The sequence below is a fragment of the Saccostrea cucullata genome, unplaced genomic scaffold (genome assembly GCF_032062105.1).
Source record: "Saccostrea cucullata isolate Sc308-1 unplaced genomic scaffold, CSIRO_AGI_Scuc_v1 ctg1016, whole genome shotgun sequence".
Taxonomy (NCBI): Eukaryota; Metazoa; Mollusca; class Bivalvia; order Ostreida; family Ostreidae; genus Saccostrea; species Saccostrea cuccullata.
Genome location: NW_026926521.1, coordinates 155,243 through 174,087, shown reverse-complemented (window position 1 = coordinate 174,087; position 18,845 = coordinate 155,243). Strand labels below are relative to the sequence as shown.

At 33.1% G+C, this 18,845-nt stretch overlaps 2 protein-coding genes across 2 annotated transcripts; one reads left to right on the top strand and one right to left on the bottom strand.

Moving 5' to 3' along the window:
- Positions 1–7,271: 7,271 nt before the first annotated feature.
- On the bottom strand, positions 7,272–8,883 carry LOC134271935 (neuronal acetylcholine receptor subunit alpha-6-like). Its single transcript, XM_062754165.1, has one exon. The coding sequence runs from the start codon at positions 8,881–8,883 to the stop codon at positions 7,660–7,662; it is 1,224 nt and encodes a 407-aa protein (XP_062610149.1). The 3' UTR covers positions 7,272–7,659.
- Positions 8,884–10,069: 1,186 nt separating this feature from the next.
- LOC134271943 (atrial natriuretic peptide receptor 3-like) lies at positions 10,070–18,480 on the top strand. The gene is made up of 12 exons (XM_062754178.1): positions 10,070–10,302; positions 10,623–10,732; positions 11,042–11,176; positions 13,853–14,065; positions 14,467–14,573; positions 15,105–15,212; positions 15,668–15,778; positions 16,187–16,322; positions 16,447–16,601; positions 16,923–17,049; positions 17,699–17,780; positions 18,338–18,480. Exons 1-12 carry the CDS (start codon positions 10,085–10,087, stop codon positions 18,405–18,407), a joined length of 1,572 nt encoding a protein of 523 aa, XP_062610162.1. The 5' UTR covers positions 10,070–10,084; the 3' UTR covers positions 18,408–18,480.
- The last annotated feature ends 365 nt before the right edge of the window (positions 18,481–18,845 follow it).

The window sequence follows — 18,845 nt, the reverse complement described above, 5'->3', positions numbered from 1 at the left end:
GATGCACTATGATAAGGTGGTCGTTAAAATATACTAGTGTATGTGTTAGTATGTAATATTGTTTAATGTCCCTATAAAGAATTTTTCAATTATATGAAGATACCGACACTTGTCTGTAGAGCTTACCTTTTTTGTTCTATGCTGGACTCTAACAGCTATAGAGCAGTGATGGATTTTTTTTTCTTGCCAACAACACGGAACCTCGTTTTAAACGGGTTCATCCGAAGGACTGGTCTACACGTCCCACAGTGGGATTCGAACTTGCGATGTAAGGATCAATTCGAGTCGTGAGCAGACACTCTAACCACTGCACAACGCGGGAGAGCAGTAAACTAGCTTACAGAACCTCATACATCTGGTTACACTTGCCCCTTAGACATTTTACAATATTATACTTTCATGTAAACTACTTGAATCTGATTCGTCGAGAAACATTTGATAAAAAACACTACTACCCGCTGAATAATGAAGCCACGCCCTCCTGCGTAGCAACAGTCAACATTGCTTGACGACGGGTGGTATTCCAAAAAATAGCGACTGCGCGCAATTTATGCGCGCACGGTTCAATGTAATATGTATTTGTATAAAACATTCAGTATAATATAATGAATATTGCATGTAGTTGAGTGTAACATTGAAAATTTTCACCCCTCGAAAACCATTGTCAACCTCGGCTGCGCCTCGGTTGACAATGGTTTTCTTGGGGTGAAAATTTTCAATGTTACACTCAACTACATGCAATATTTATATAATGGCGACAATGTTTACGGTTATTTCACACTGATTTTCCACTTATATTCCCTAAGGGATGTGACACCACTCAAATGAGAGTTCATAAAATTATCGTTTGTTAAAATTTCGAGGTAGCATGTCTGATAAGTTTTCCTGCAAAATTTACACACCAGGCTATATGTATTAATAATACCATCTGAAAAGGTAAGTGAAACTAAAGTAGTTCCGGAATTCAGGGTACATGTATGTACTAATCAAAGAATTCAACTGTTTTAATGAGCAAAGTATGCTCAGATATGCTCAGAAATGCTCAGAAACACATTCTTGCGTGGAAAGTCAAAAATGTGGTGTCCAAATTATAGGTAACGAATTGTTTTCTGGCAAAGATAACTACAGTAAGTTGATATCAATTTGATGAATGAAATTGATTATGTCGTCAAGTGACCAAGAGCTCGTTGTAAAGTCAGTTAACGAATAAAACAAACTGCAATTTGTTTAGCAAAGTAGCAAAAGTATTTGTATATTCAACTGGCTAGAATTACCCAGTGACTTTTGAATAGTCAAGTGGCAGGTAGTGCCAGTAGCTTCTGTATGGCTAAGTGGCAGGTTTATCTGTATTTATTGCTAAAATTATACACTAGACAATGGTCATTTGTATATTTGTTTTAAAATTTGCATTCGTTTTTATCCTAAGACTTGAGCATTTACCAAGTACGATCCTAAGGAGTTCGCTCGGGTACCACACGTAACAACGTGATATCATTAGGATGTTCAGGAGCAAAATGAATTTTTCTCCCATATAACACTGTCATTTTTTTCACCTTGAACTTGAAATACACTGTACTTTTTATTTCAGTTCCAACAGCAGCACCAGGTAGTTATTATTATGCACAATATTTATTTCAAGTAAATTTCTATCTATTATCGGTATTTTTTGTTAACCAATGTGTTTTGCAATGACAACTAATATGGTGCATCTTTATTTCATAAGAGTACGGGTAATTTAAAATGACTCTTACAGCATCGCAGAAAACATAAATATAGCACATATTACATGGAGACGGCAATTATATAGGTTGACTGGGTCCGTACAAACATGCGTTTTCTCGGATCCAAGAACAAGACTGTTCAGTCTGACGTTTCTGCAAAATGCATTTTGCTCAGTTGAACATGTTCTTAAAAATAATTTTTCGACTTATTTCCATTTATCTTGCGATTGCTTCCCTGTTTGCGACAATTCTTTTTAATAAATTTCTTTTTACCCGCACTGTGGATAAAACTCGATCGGTTTCAACGAATGCAAACAAGAGATAACTGATCCCACTCACAAAATAACATAAAGAAACTTCATAGCGGTCCAATGTCTTATTGACAGTTCCCAAATATTTTCTTCCGATAAATGTCAAATCACATCTTTTGTAAGTATTTCATCAAGACATCTGCTATCTATTAATGTATAATTTATGAGTAATTGATGCATGAATTGTAATTTATAGAGTTGGTGTTATATAAAGAAATCGAATTTCGATGGATAAGAATATATTTCAATTCAACACTTTGTTACTGGTTTTGCCTGTCTGGTCAAAAAACAAGCTTAGTCAACTCAGCTAGGTATTTCTACAATTAATAGAACATAAAATCAATGATAGAAAAGATAACTTGAATTGGGGAGAGTATTATTATGTTCTTTGCCTTAAACTCATTTACAATTGAGGAAATGAAATCGCATGAGTACATATTCGATGGTGGTTATATAACATCTATTTTACCGCTTTGTAAAACATTGAAAATGTATAATTTTTTAAAGAATGTATAGAGGAAACACTTTTTAAAACTGAAGTGAACATATATGTTTAGGAGTATATATACACGGTATATATAGTGTATATGTTCACTGGTACTAAAACGTAATACAGTTATTAAATATGTTTTAATATCTTTTCTTAGAAACACTTTTTGATTTATTTTGGTAAAGTCTGAAATTATTATACCTTTAAAAATTGGTTCCGATTTAAATTTTAACTCTAAAAAAATCTAACATTTCAAATACTTTCCTAAGTGATCATTAAAAAAATTCGATGTTTGACAGCAGAGTAAGATATAATAACTTGTCTACAAGATATAGGACCGCTTACGTCATATCGTTGGCGTGATCAGTTAAATCCTTCTTTTGCACTTGTTGGTGTTCGACAGAATTGGTCGAATGTAAACGCAGTGAAGGTATCATGGAAGCCAGTACAAAATACTTACATGTTTGTTTATTAAAAAAAATTACAGGTTTAATATTTATTGACTGTGTTCCTGCATGGGTGATATGCCTTTTCCCGACCCCTTGAGCCAAGCTCATTGACTTCGGCCTTACAGTCTTAGCTTGGTTCTTGGGCCCCGACAAAACGCATGATGCCCTAGGACTCGGTCAATAAATATTTTTTTGATTTAAGCATTGAGGAAATGTCACTCATGTGGAGATGCTAATAGTTCTGCTTCCTGTGATACAAGAACAATCTACCTGGGAAATTTACAAAGCTGCAAATCGGGTGAGGATTTTTGCATGACTGACATTGTCCATGACGGATCGCCATATCCGAAAACTTATAAAAGGTAATAAATCCGAGAGTTTCATAAAATAAATTCCAATATTGTCATTTTAATTATATACTTAGAAGAAATACATTTAATTTATGTTATTACCTAATATGTTACTTCAAAAGAAGTGAGAGATGTTATTATGATACGTGAATACTATTCTAGGTGTGTGACGGAGGAGGAGTGTCGAAACAAGTGGCTCCACCAGACGTCAGATCTGGAATACTGCATCAACTACGGCAATGTCCCAATGACGGGACAATACAGTTGTCACTTCTGTTGTATAACAGACGGATGTAACGCGGGACAGGTTCCGGATAAATCTACCTTTTATTCTAAGGCTTAATTGTCTGAATATCTCTCAACCTTCGAGCATAAAAATGACGTGTATTTACGAAACGACAGAATAATAAAACAGTTTGCAGGAATAATGCACCTTGTTCTGATATGAAACTTATTGGGCAGTCCTTTTTTTATTTACTTTATTATTTAATTTTTCTTTGTACATATTTGTTTCTATGTTATTTTGTTATCCCAAACACCGTATACAACGATTAACGCGGAGGAGTCGCTAAAAAAGTATATGGGAGTCGTTTTCAGCGTATGGGGAAGTAGATTTTCTTCGGAGTCAGAAGCGATGTAGGTCAGGTCTTTTTTCGCTTTTCACTTTTGCAGTGGTAATGAAGGGATTTTCAAAGACACATGTATATTTCAAATTAGCAATATTAACTTGTAATTGTTCTCCCAATTTCTGGTGGTGGTGGAGTGAGGGGTGATTATCTAAAAATTGCCACCAATGCTATAGAAATAGAAATTGGTATATTTCCGAAAATTTGAAATGTCAACTTTTTAGCTCACCTGAGCTGAAAGCTCAAGTGAGCTTTTCTGATCCCATTTTGTCCGGCGTCCGTCTGTCTAGCTGTCCCTCTGTCTGTCCGTCTGTCTGTCTGTCTGTAAACTTTTCACATTTTCGACTTCTTCTCAAGAACTGCTGGGCCAATTTCAACCAAACTTGCCACAAAGTATCCTTGGGTGAAGGGAATTCAAGTTTGTTCAAATGGAGGGCCACGCCCTCATTCAAGGGGAGATAATGGGGAATTAATGAAAATTTGGTGGTATATTTTAAAAATCTTCTTCTCAAGAACCACTGTGCCAGGAAAGATGAAACTTATGGGGAAACATCCTCAGGTAGTGTAAATTCAAGTTTGTTCAAATCATTACCCCCGGGGGTAGGGCGGGGCCAAAATGGCCGACCTAAATTTTACATAGAAATATATAGGAAAATTCTTTAAAAATCTTCTTCTCAAGAATGAAAAAGCCATAATCCATCATATTTATATGGAAGCATGCTCAGGTAGTGTAGATTTAAGTTTGTTCAAATCATGACCCCCGGGGGTAGGACGGGGCCAAAATAGCCGACCTAAGTTTTACATAGAAATATATAGGAAAATTCTTTAAAAATCTTCTTCCCAAGAATGACAAAGCCATAATTCATCATATTTATGTGGAAGCATGCTCAGGTAGTGTAGATTCAAGTTTGTTCAAATCATGACCCCCGGGGGTAGGGTGGGGCCAAAATGGCTGATCAAAGTTTTACATAGAAATATGTAGGAAAATTCTTTAAAAATCTTCTTCTCAAGAATGACAAAGACATAATTCATCATATTTATATGGAAGCATGTTCAGGTAGTGTAGATTCAAGTTTGTTCAATTCATGACCCTCAGGGGTAGGGCGGGGCCAAAATAGCCGACCAAAGTTTTACATAGAAATATATAGGAAAATTCTTTAAAAACTCTTCTTCTCAAGAATGACAAAGCAATAATTCATCATATTTATATGGAAGCATGCTCAGGTAGTGTAGATTCAAGTTTATTCAAATCATGACCCCGGGGGTAGGGCGGGCCCAAGATGGCCGACCAAAGTTTTACATAGAAATATATAGGAAAATTCTTTAAAAATCTTCTTCTCAAGAATGACAAAGCCATAATTCATCATATATATATGGAAGCATACTCAGGTAGTGTAGTTTCAAGTTTGTTCAAATCATGACCTCCCGGGGTAGGACGGGGCCAAAATGGCCGACCAAAGTTTTTAAAGATATATATAGGAAAATTCTTTAAAAATCATTTTCTAAAAAATAGCAAATCCATGATTGGTCATGGGACTACTTTTGGATTTAAACTTTACAATAAAAAGCCATTTTTTACTTTTCCCTACCCTTAGTGCTCAGGTGAGCGATGTGGCCCATGGGCCTTTTGTTCTAGTTGGTGAATATGCTTTCGTGTTCGAGACAACACAGTTTTGCCTGTATGCGAAAGGTTCTTGCATTCAAATTTTCTATATTACAAAATGAAACAAAAAGAAAATTCAAATTTTTATTAGAATAGTATTAATGACCTTAATTTCAGAATGTTTTATTGAAATCTTTTAATTCTATATACATGTAATCTAATGTTTTATTTTAAATTTTTAACTGTAATGTTTATAACTTTTTTTCATTCGAAGTTAAAGTATGTTGTGTTTAAAACTTTGTTCTAAAGAAAACTTGAGGATTTCTTGAATTCATAAAATGAGGAACTGGAGGAGAAAGTTCTTGCAAAAATAAAATATAGGTATACAACTCCGTTAAGATTAACATTCTTTTTTAATTCTATGGTCGGTCATTTTTATAACTTTGTTAAAAAATACTACATCATTTGGTCGTATTTTGGCTATTATGTTTCATAGGATGTTAGGCCTTTGCTTTACTGTGTAATTTAACTGTTCAGTCTACCTGATTAATACATAGAACTCATGGTAGATGTCACCGATCAACGGGGAGTCTTACTCCTTTTAGGCACCTGATGCCACCTCTTGAATTTCCCGATATCCGTATTTATTCCTTGTTCACATTTTTGTTTATGTGTTGAGATCGATTTCTGAATGCAATCTGTACTGTTTTTATTGTTTTTAAAAATATATTCATCTGTAACAAAAATTCATCACTTGTTCAGATCCATACATTTGAAAAATCATAGACCTACATGTAATAGATTCATAAAACTAAAAGGCAAACAATATCCTTCAAATTAAGAAACTTTTTTTTTTTTAGATTTTTACAGCTACCCTTTTTCAAAAATTGAACAAGAAGAGAACGTACCCCAGTTCGTTATAGTATAATATATACATATAATATATGTTGATTGTTTTGCACTGAAGACAAAATAATTAAATGACATGAATTCATCGGAAGATAAGATGGCCAACTAGAATTTATCGTGCATTTGTCTCAAAAGAAAAAGATAAGTATTCCACACCTCATTACATCATATGCATAATGATAAATTCCAAACTTCTAGAATTACATTGACATAAAACTTGTTCGCCCCAGTTTTATAGATTTGTTATCTTTAATAGTCATGTCTTACATTGTGTTTTTCACGCGCGAGGTTCTCATCAGATATCAACAATGATTTAAGAGGTCTTCCATCAATTAAGGATATTTAAATGATATACATTAACTGGTTTGCTTACGTCATAGCTAAACCATGATGATGGTCATTACAGTTTTATTAAATTGATCTAATGGTTCTAATGTCTTTTTGTTTCTGTCTCTGTAGATATAGTTTTTTTAGATGGTTTGATCTGGAGTTGCGGAATAAGGTTTTTTTTCTTTTCAAGTAGTGGATTTATAGGACTCATGTGTACATAGACGTTGAGATGCTGGCACAAAAAAAATTCCTAACTGCTCAAAAGACCTAGATCTTAGGTCTGAGTATCCAGTACAGTTCTCAATTTTGCAGCCCTTGCTAGTGGCGTTGTCTTAATATGAATAAAAACTCAATGGGTGTTAAACAAACGAACTTTGAGGTTTTAATGTCTATACTTTCAAGAAATACCGTTAATGATGCTGTTTGCTTTTTTTTTATTTTGAGCCAGAGCAAAATATTTCTCAGATAGGATTATTGTGAAACATGGATGACCCCTCTTTAATTCCTAATGCTGAGTACAACAATGAAGTTGGTCTAGGTCTAATATTGATATCAAGGTTATGGTTTTACCATTTCTCTAATAGCTTTAACAAAATGTTTATTTTTTTTTCATACAATATGATGTGAATGATTTTTACAATTATAGTGTTTTGAAGAATTATATTGGAAATACGTGCCTATGGTCAACCTATTTTTTTTTAGGGAGACCAACTTGTCTCTAAATAGTTTGAAAGTTAGGAACTTACGTCCTTTTAAAGTTTTTATCATACCAATGCAAGAAGAGTTAATATGCACTTAACAATTTATGTAGGGGAGTTTCTTCCGTCTTTTTAGGAAATTCTGTAGTAAAAGTAATTTAAATATTTTCCTTCACGCTAAGATAGCAAGGACAATGAGATAAAGAATGTTACAATTCATCAGACAAAATCCAAACACTTTTAGACAGAAACGATCAGTAGCAATTCCAATATCACGCCATGTTAAAATTTCAGTCACAGGATCCAGCGTTACATCTTTGACGGTGTCTCCCTCGTCAAAGTGCACCTTCCGCTTTCTCCTGTAGCAAAAGCAATCACAGAGGGAAATTCTGTGAAAAGTCTGTAAGTAATTTGGAATGGGCTTATCCTCCTCTCTCTGATAGAAACGTAGTCCAATGACAACGCCTACCACCATAAAAACACCGACCATGAAGTCGCCCAAAAGTTTGTAGCTAAGGAACGATACACTAGGTTCTGATCCCTCTGGAAGTTTATCTTGAACTAGAGTAAGATATACAGCGATTGCTAGAAGTACGGTCACAACAAAACCTACACGTTCGCCACAGTCGGGTGGCATAAGAAATACACATAGTTGGAGAAACGAAAGGAAAGCAACGGGGAGAATTAAGCTAGATATATAGTAAACCGGTCTTCTTCTCATAGTGATGGCCATTCGCGCCTCCTGGAGAAGAAGAGTATTTGTGAAAGTAAATAGTTTTGTTTCAGTCACCTTCCAAAGACTGTTTGCACTAAATTCCGACATATACATCTGCTCGCTTATCATGAAAACTATTTCGGAGGGCAAATATCCTGGTATAAAGAATCTCAGGGTACAAGTCTGAGTATCAAATGGGTAATAAGATAAATCAGCATCACACGTACTCTCAAAAAGATTTGGCGTTACCCAGTTCACCTGTCCATCTTTCTCCACCCTAACATTCATATTCTGATGCCCAATTTCACTAAGGGAGTTATAGTCCAGCATATTGACGAGATATGGAATCCATAATTTCTTCTGAGGCACAACAGTGACCTCTATCCCCCCATAGTTTGTCGGATCCCATGTTAACCGATCGTCAATCCATGAAACAGCTAGACCGCCGGTAATGGAGAACTTGCTTATAGTCTCGTCAAACTCCTTGATGCTGAATAAGTAAAACGTAACGTTTATTTGTAGAGGATTTGTCCTATCCGTTCCTGGTCTAACGTGAGGATCGTAGGTTGTTGGAAATAGAGCCGTGTGTAGACTTAGTTCGTTTTGTATTGTGTACGTCCGAGACCTTGGCAAAACACAAGCAATAGAAACAACAGCGAATACTAGCCTCACTTTCCACATATTTTGGAATAACCTATTCTCCGCTAATAACGCTACTTCTTAAACGTTGTGCTCTTGGTTTATATTTTATATTCTGTTGAAGAAATATTTAAAACAGTACAATGTTTTAGGTTGTTGTTTAAAATGTGTTAAAAATTCTGTTGATCGTTTGGTTCAGATTATGTCATTTAATTATCATTGAATGCATAATTAAGACAAGATCAAGAAGGATTTACAAATGTAAAATGCCACAAAGGAGACCCGACTTCAAGCGTGATTATTTGAAGACAAATCTTTTATGGAACCTGCTGTTTAAAGTTCATATTCAGTTTTGTAATAAGAAATAAATACCTCTACTAAGATCTAAAGTACGTTTGAATTATTTATAAAAATTAAGATAATTTGTGATTTTTCTTTTTTTAACCATTTAATTGAATTATTCTTTAGATGATATTGTCCCCAGTCATCGCCAAAAGTATTTTTGAGATATGTGAATTTTTATTGAATTTTACACAGCATATCCAAAAAGTAAAGTGGGCGACGGTTAAGGACACTATTTTCTGAAGGAAAATTACCCTTGAAATCGGTTATATTGAAGATTTCCTGTTTAAAATATAGAAATACATCGAATTTATGGCGTCACACATCCAGAATGGTACCCCCCCATTCCATATTCTTTCCTGATCTATTAAAGGCAATAACTCAACTAATATTTGAGTTAGTCTCAAAACTTTTTTGAAAACAATATCAAAGGCACAATAAAGCTAAAATCGTATATTCTTTTTAAAAAGAACTAAGCATCACAAAAATAATTCATATTATAATGATCAGTGTGATAGGCGATAGCACTCTCAAATTCAAATCTAAATTGGAATGATGTCTTGCAATGAAATTTATAATTTCGAATGTTTGATTTTCAGAAATTCAAGTATAAGGATTGTGTACCATGCAACCGTCTGTTTAAGCATGAGAAAAGTTGTAATTCATCTTTTAATGTGCTTTCAAGCATGACACCTTCCCTTAATTAAAATACAGAAGAATAACAGTTTTGAATGAATATCATGCGTTACTTTTTTTATCTTAAGTGCAATAACTTCAGATTTGCTTTGCACTTTATGTTTAAAAGAGCGGAAACGACCTATAATTGATACGATTTTGAAATGTATTTTCGGATTTTTTTTCACCTGATGAATGGTTAACCCTCTGAATATTCTCATCGGCTATGAATTATATTATTTTGAAACTGATTTTCCTCTACGGAATAACTTACTTTGTCGTGTCCAGTAAACAATATGAATTTCGTATAGCTTGGATGGCTCCGAGTCAGGAATACTATAACATAAGCGCTTCCTCAAGTGTCGGGGCATTTAAAATTGCCTTAACTGCCATAAGTCAAACCCCTGATTCATCGGAAGCAAAACTCCAGAATTCCACAATAAAGTAACTTGTAATTTAAGACTTCTTCCCATCTAATAATGTATGCTTTTTATCTTTTGCCAAAAGGTACATCTGTTCAGTAATTAGCAGCATATAAAATGTAAGGCCTTAATGTGGATCGACAGTTACAATACCATGAATTGTATTTGACAAATTTAGAGGGATCGCAAAATATTATTTACATGTCAAATTACACAAAGAGTGTAATTCTTAGTCTTATTATGTTTATTTGCTTTCTTTTGGTGTTATTTTCAAGATGCTATTTCTTTCCATATCTTTGACATACATGTACCCTTGTACATGATAGTTTTTTATTCTTCCAGAGTAAAGTGGTACGATACAAACTGCAACGAAAAGACGGCCCTGGGTGTTGTTTTAGAAGCAAGAGAAACATTTAATCCTAATATCTTTTTTGGACCACCATGCCCTGCTAGTAAGTCTCTCTCTCTCTCTCTCTCTCTCTCTCTCTCTCTCTCTCTCTCTCTCTCTCTCTCTCTCTCTCTCTCTCTCTGTGTGTGTGTGTGTGTGTGAGGGTGTGTGTGTGTATGCGTGGTACTGATGAACTCTTAATTGTACCTGGAAGACCCTCTCAAAGGAAATTACGAAGATAAAAGCATTTGACAATACAGTGGAGTGGAGTGAATAACATTGGCAGTTGCATGTATTTGTAAGATACGGTTTCAACAATATGCAAAGAATACCAATGTTTCTTCAGTTTTTTTTAAATTTATATATATTTGAGGTCTTAGAGGAGTTGCTCTATTAGCGGCACACTGGAATATACCAATATTTGACTGGGCATCACAAGGGAACGAATTTCAAGATCGGAAGAAGTATTCAACTTTGGTACGCTTCCTGGGACCTCTATCTCGCTTTCGTAAGTATAAAACTCCATAATTACTGTAAAAGCCATATATTCGTTGGGGGTTAAATTTCGTTTACTAGTATATCGTTGTTAAAAATTATCATTGAAATTAAATCCCACAGGAAATTTCATATGACTATATTTATATATTTATTCACCAATCAAGGGCCCTCTGGGGGGCATATACAATTAAGAAACAAACAATATATAATCATTATTATAACAGTGCAAAATTGACATGATCCTCAATTGAAAAAGTTCTCAGATTTGAAATACTGATTTACAGGGTAGTTCACAATGAAAAAATAGCATTACATATAATATATAATAATAATAATAAAATACTAAGCTCATTTATATTGCATTGACCAGGCGGATAATAGCAAATACATGTACTCAAATTATTATCAATAATAATCATATTTTTACAAAAAGTATATATATTTTGTTGGCCTGGTAGCATGAGGTACCAAGGGGCGATGCCTATTGAGCAGTCTGGAAAAAATGAAAAAAACCAGGCTGCTCAGTCTTGTACCTCTAGCAACCAGGACAGCTTGTAGGTGGAAAACTTAATTTGTTGGCCTGACTACCTGGGGCACCAAAGGACGGTGCCTATTGAACAGTATGACAATATATAAATGGTGCCTGTTTTGTAGGGTAACATTTGAAATTGACACCCCAACGAAAACCATTGTCAACCGACGCGTCAGCGGAGGTTGACAATGGTTTTCAGAGGGGTGTCAATTTCAAATGTTACCCTACAAACAGGCACCATTTATTTTATTATACTGAATGTCTTATTGATTTAGGACGTCAGCAAAAAAAAAAACCGTCGATCGTCTTTACGTTCATGTATAGAAAGCTTTCACACTCACCGGTTCACTAATCTCCTTATTGTTTGTTTGATACTCGAATTAGAGTCATTTATCATATAAAGTTTCGTTATTTCTGGCTCGCAAGCATGTTTCCTAAACTCGCAAGCATGTATCGTCTGTCGTTTGTTGTTTTCAAGTAAGCTATATCGGACGCAAGCTTTTATTGACGTCAAGTTAATTCCGGTTCTTTCAAACGCGCAACTGACTGTTTGAGAATTCTACGGTGAACCGTACGTGCATAATTTCCATGCATGTGGCATTACCGTTGTGTTACCCGTTGTCACGTGTGTTGCTAAGGCTCAGGGTAATCGAACGGATTGTTAACTGCGTCTAAACCAATCAGATTTTAGTATTTAACATGAAAGTATACAGATTGTCAGTCTTGTACCCCAAGTAGCCAGGACAGCTTGGGGGTATAGAGGATCCTAGTATATAACTTAAAATGTAATGCATATATTTAAGGTACACTTCTTCAGAAATCAGATTCCATTGTTCTTAATCATTTTACAATTTTGAGTAAGAATTTCAACATTTTCATTGGTCATTAACCATATTATTATTGTTTGGTCATTGTCCATCTTATCAAAATTCTTACAATATTTTTCTATTATCTTATACAAAATAGCCTTTTCTTCCTTTACATGACTACATATGAATAAAAATGTTTTTCATCATCAACTAAATTGTTGTTACATCTCTGACAAAACCTTTCATGTCGAGCGATGTTTTGATATCGCCCCTTTTCAATTTGGAGTCTATGGGCTGATATTCGAAAGCGAATTAAATTTCTTCTATGTTCAAAGTTTTTAATTGATATTAAATAATTCTCAAAGCCAAAAGTTTGTTTAAAGATGCAGTAGTTTCTTAACTTTTTGTCAGAGTTAAGTCCGAGATGAAAACGCCATTTTTTAATCTAGTGTTTAAACAAACAGTTTCTAATGACAGCTTTAATTTTATATGTTTTTACTGATACAATTTACTGAAGACAATTATTTAATTCCCATGATATTAGAAATAAACAAGTTGATTGAGCCATACCATGAAGATATGTTTTGTTTAAAAAGTAAATTCGATTCATAGAATGCATTATGCAATAAAGTAAATGATTGGCCAAGATTTTCTAGTCTGTGCCAGTAACTTAGCATGCTTTTTAATATGTGCAAGGGAAACCTTCCCAATTCGGACAATACAGCAACATTTTTTGTGGATTTATGTACATATTGAATAGGGTTTCTTTCAAAACGAATTAAATGCCCACGGAACTATTTTTGATCACAAATGAGTGAAATTTTATCCCCACGAAAAAATCGTGCTTCTACAGTATATGTTTTTTTTCCCTAATTTTTGGAGGTCAATATGTGAGTGAAAAAAAGCATTTGTTTGAAATATAAATTGCTCCATGTTGTAGAATTGATTTGTTCAAAAGAAAAATTATTAACGTAAATCGAAACCAAAAGTTTTAATAAAATATAGTTTTGACCATTCTCTGATGCGAAGCATAATTACTGTGTTAAATTACTAAGGTCAATGTTCGACTTGATGAAATGTTCACCTGATCAAGCGTATTTTTCATTAAATTATAACTGATTATCATTATTATTGCAAACGACATTACATTTTTTTCTGTGTATTTACCCCTATAAATCCCTTCCTAAAACTCTGTAAGAAAAATTACCCTCCCGTTAGAATAAAATATTTTATTGTATAAAAACATGCATGAGACTTTCGTAAAGGAAGTGTTACGATGATTCGTCAAGGATTGTTTTATTTTATTTATCCATTATATTTCATATTTTCATTTTACCTCTAACAGCTGATGTCCTGTTTCACATCATTTCCGTATTTTCATGGAACCAATTTGCTGTTATCTATGACAAACGAGATCAATATAGGGATTTGGCGTTCGCAATTTCTAAATCGCAAAACGAGTCGTTGTATAGGATATTACAAACGTTTGAAGTCTCCAACAATATGGAGGAGCAAGAGTTGGAGCAAATTTTCACAGAATTGAAACGTAATTCTAGAGGTACGTTTTTTTCTCTTTAAAAATATTCTTTCTGGAATGATTTGATCACAATTTAAGATTTGTTTTAAATATGATTGATACCAAGGCACTGGATTACATTCTTCACCATAAAAGTGCTTGCTCAAAAACCTACTAACTATCACTTTTTTATCAAGACTTACTAGTACTGAAAGGAACATAGAACTCGATTCAGATTCTACTGTCTATTTTTACAAATACATACCGAGCCAAAGAAATAAGTTTGATTTATAGAGGATGATTTGACATAATTTCTTTCAAATACTTTGTAGGTATTCGTGTGTTTATATTAAAAATAAAATAATATTTGTATTTTCAAATAACACAGAGATAAATTCTAAAAATTAAAGTGCCAGCTTGCCTGAATATTTTTCATTTTGCAGTGATCGTCATGGCATTACCTTGGCTGGACATGCGGAAATACATGTTAGTTGCTCATAGACTAGGAATGACAAATGGAGAATTTGCTTTTCTTTGTATCCACAGTGAGGTCTGTATATTATTTCCATTAATTTTTCCCTTTTTTTTTAATTCAAGAAACTACATACTTATTAGACAATTGAGTGATTAGTGTTCATCCCAGCCAATTAGATTCCCTGCATGCATTTGATTTTTGTAAATCCAATCGTATATTTTAAATGTTTTACATACGAAAAATTTCAGTTATGAAACGTTTAAAGAGTGATTCAGGTCAAGAAACAGTAAAAGCTTCATTTAAAAATTTATGGTAGGGTTAGTCTTTTTCGTGGTTTAAAATTAGGTTCGTAGAAAGTACCACACAGCATTCATTCTTATACAATATTTTGACTTTGTCCGTGACAAAAAGCAAGCTACTCATGATCTCTGCATGTAGCATAATGTGCTTCGAATGTAAGCTGCTATTACCAAGTTCGATGCATGTAATTCGAAATAATTAAAGTTAATTATGGCCTTCAGAAATTATGAAATACTTTTATAGTTGCAGACATCAGTTTCTTTGATGTCAGACCAGTTTTCACTTACTATTAAATCTTAATTTAAGCTTTACACATATGACACTATGGAATCTGATGTGTTTTCTGACAAAGTTTGGCGAAGAAATGACTCCATTGACGATATAACAAGAGAAGCATTTGAACCAGTATTGCATGTGAGCAAAATAGGTCGTTTTAATATTCTATATTAATAGATTACATTGTATTATATATTAATCTACATGTAATTGGATCTAAGTCTTATAAAAGACACGTACGCGTATGTATTACGAAGATTTAATCATCATGACTCTATTAAAATACAATATTTTTTCAAACATGTAAGTTGAGATATTCTGATAGTATCATTATTTTTACAACAGTAAATAAAAAAACTATAGCTGTTTAAAGCCTTCAAATTATTAAATTGATTATTTCTTTAAAATTTCTGGTTTACATAATACGTTTTATTCTATTAAAGTATCTTTAATTTAAAGCATATCTTGCTTATTAAGAAAAAACCGAAATACTACTACAAAGAGAAGGAAAAATTTATATTTCAAGTAAATTTATACATGTATTTGAAATTGTTTGAGGTCTTGTAAGTTTCTAAGCTCTCAATTTTTTAAAGATTATGATGAAACCCTCGGAGAAATCGCCATGGACGCTTTTCAAAGCAGTTGCTTTTGAACATGGCAATCACGTTAATCCTAACTGGAATATACCCATTGAGCTAACTTTGGTAAGTTATCATTTAGAGGTACATACTGGCTGTATTTTTGATATTTCTATAAGATTGCATGTACAGTAAAATATACATACATACACTTTTAATTAATCATAGCTTACATGACTTAATTTGATATGATAACTAATATCCACACAAAAAAATTGATATGAAAAGGAATCAAACGTTACGTTACTGCTGGACAATTTTTATTTTACCTTCTCCGTCTCTTTGATTTTGTTTGAACATATTTTATTGTTTAGCTGTTACAACAAAAGGATTAGACACAAGTTCTTAAAACTTAAAACGTCCGTTTCTTTCAGATTTGTATTATAATTTAGATAAATGCAATGGCTTTACAAGTAATTGAAACTCCTTAAAAGTAACGAAACAAAAATGTTTGAAATAATTCATTTTATCTAGCCTGACGCCTACTCAGCTCACCTGTACGATGCGACTTTGCTGTGGGCAATGCTGACTGGTAAAATACTGAAAGAAAACAAAAATCCACTTGACGGGGAGCTTATGTCTAAGATGGCAACAAGATTGACAAATAATGGTATTTTAATTGAATTCTTCTTATAAGACTATTCTGTTTTCAATAATTTGGTAATTCTATTTTCCTTTACATGAATGAAAAAAGGTATTTGTTTTCATGCAATAATATTTTTTCATGTAAACAGAGGAGTTGGATGGTATGACTGGAAAAATTAACATAGATCATCAGGGAGATAGAAATCTGGACTTCCAAGTTCTAGACATGTCTGCAAATGGTACATTTAGCAAAATTATTTCTATTAATTACCTCAGGAAAGGGATGGTGGAACTTAAATTTGAGGTAACTACATAACGGAATATCGCACTACATTGTATCTCTTGACATATATTCCACTTTTAATGCCATTTAAAATTTATTTTCAACCATTTTACTATTATTATCTATTTCGCATTTTCTTCTTTCCGAAAATCGTTCTATCCATTATAATGTATCTTTCTATCAATTTTCATTTTTTATTATCTCTGGAATATCGTGAAACAAATCAGAATCACTATAACACTAACCCTAACCCTGACGTATTTTTAATGCAGTGGTATAGATGTAGCTTAATAAATACCATTTCTTGTATACTACTTCATGCAAGAATTCTTTAAAATGAAGGGTAACAAGACAACAGACCAAGTCAGTCGGTGGCCGAATGGAAAGGTGGGCATACAAAATGCACCTACTGATGAACCAAGATGTGGCTTTACTGGTGAAAAATGTCCAGTGGAGGAGAAACAACCAGGTAAGAATTTAATGTTGTTTTGTGCAATGTAGAAAATACATTTGTTCTATATATAAGTTTAATATTAACTTAGGTTAATATTGGATAACCTAGGAAACGCTTTTTTAGACAAATATGTATACAAATGCATATTTGATATTGTTTGCAAAACTGTATTAAAGATAACTAGCAATAAGATCTGTACTTTAAAAAAGCTATTTGTCTATATCAAAGGGAAATTAAAGAGTGCCAAAGAACATTTACGTTATAAAGATCAGCTATAACTTGTAAGCTGAAAATGTATTGAAACTATACAATGAATTGACAACGGATTTTTCCGTTATTTCCCGATCATCACAAGGAGCACACTCCGATGTGACCGCCCGGCATGGGATGCTCACTCCTCCATGGCACCTGATCCCACCTTTGATGTTTTGGAGGACCGTGTCTGCTGTGCCCCTATTTTGTATTCTTTTTTGGATTTTAGATCTTGAACACTGTTATTTATTTCAACATTATATTATTCAATACTATTTCATTATACAAATGTTGTAAAACATATAAGAGGTGAAAACTCAGTGAGAAAAAAAAACTGTCAATATTTTTTTTTCTATTCAGCATTTGATATAGGTGAATAACAGAATATACTCATCATTTTTGCTTCTTCCAGACAGAATTTACATTATAGTTCTATCCATACTTGGAGTTTTCCTTGTCATCAGCTTTATTTTCAACATATATTGCATTTTGAAGTAAGTTATATGTATTTTATACTTGAAGAGCTTCTCTTTAAATATCTTTTTTAATGTAGTGATGGAAAAAAGGCTTTAGCCATATCTTCTCAGTTTCTCGAATAATTCACCTGATTCAAAATTCGTCTTCTTTAAGAAAATTACGTTAATAGTTGGGTAGTAAAGATATGTCAATGAATTATGATGGGGATCCATGTCCGTGTACACCCAAAGATAAATGAAATGATAATATATAGCATATGGTTTTAGCAAACGCAAGATAACCCGTTAAAGTCTTTTTTCTGAAAAAGTGTAAATAAATTAGTAAGATATTTGGTTACCCGGCAAGTAATCAGTTTCTACCCTTTTTTTATTTTGTCTTTATTTACTGGGGGTAAAATTACTTCAGTGTATCTTTTCCTTAGGTTCTTCTGTGAATTTGAGTAAATTCTTCATTTGATTTATCTAGTCGCATTTTTTAAAAAATCCTTTATTTCTTTGCTTTTTATGCAAGTATATAATGTTTGCAATAAAACATTTTTTGTTCTTTTAATTTTAATGTTTATATTATTTTACAGAAACCGCGCGCAACCTGGATCATATGACTTAAACCCGCCAACAAGAGTTCGATATCAACATATGTCTTGAATGGAAACCCAAAATCCAGTCCCCTATAATGTAGAATCTGTGTTTTGTTGTTAAATGACTATAATACCATAAATTATTGTTTGTGGTTTTTTTACCTAAATATTTTAAAAGTAAAATATTTATAATTTAAAATTATTTTTATACTTAACAACAATACTTGCCTATTTCTTATTTTACATACAGTTTTTTAAAATAACTTACCCTTTTCTTACTATACTTTCGCTTTATTGCTTATGTTCAAAATATGAGTGCTTTTGAAACCAGATGGCCAGTAGCGCAAATTGTTAGTTTAACAGGAATGCAAAAGTTACGATACTAATTATAGTCCAATGTCTGCAATACTGATTCACATGGGACAAAATTTTGAACAATGTAAAGTAATTAAACAAATGGGGAAAAACCTTACAGGGCATTTAGAAATAAATATCATTTTTTCTA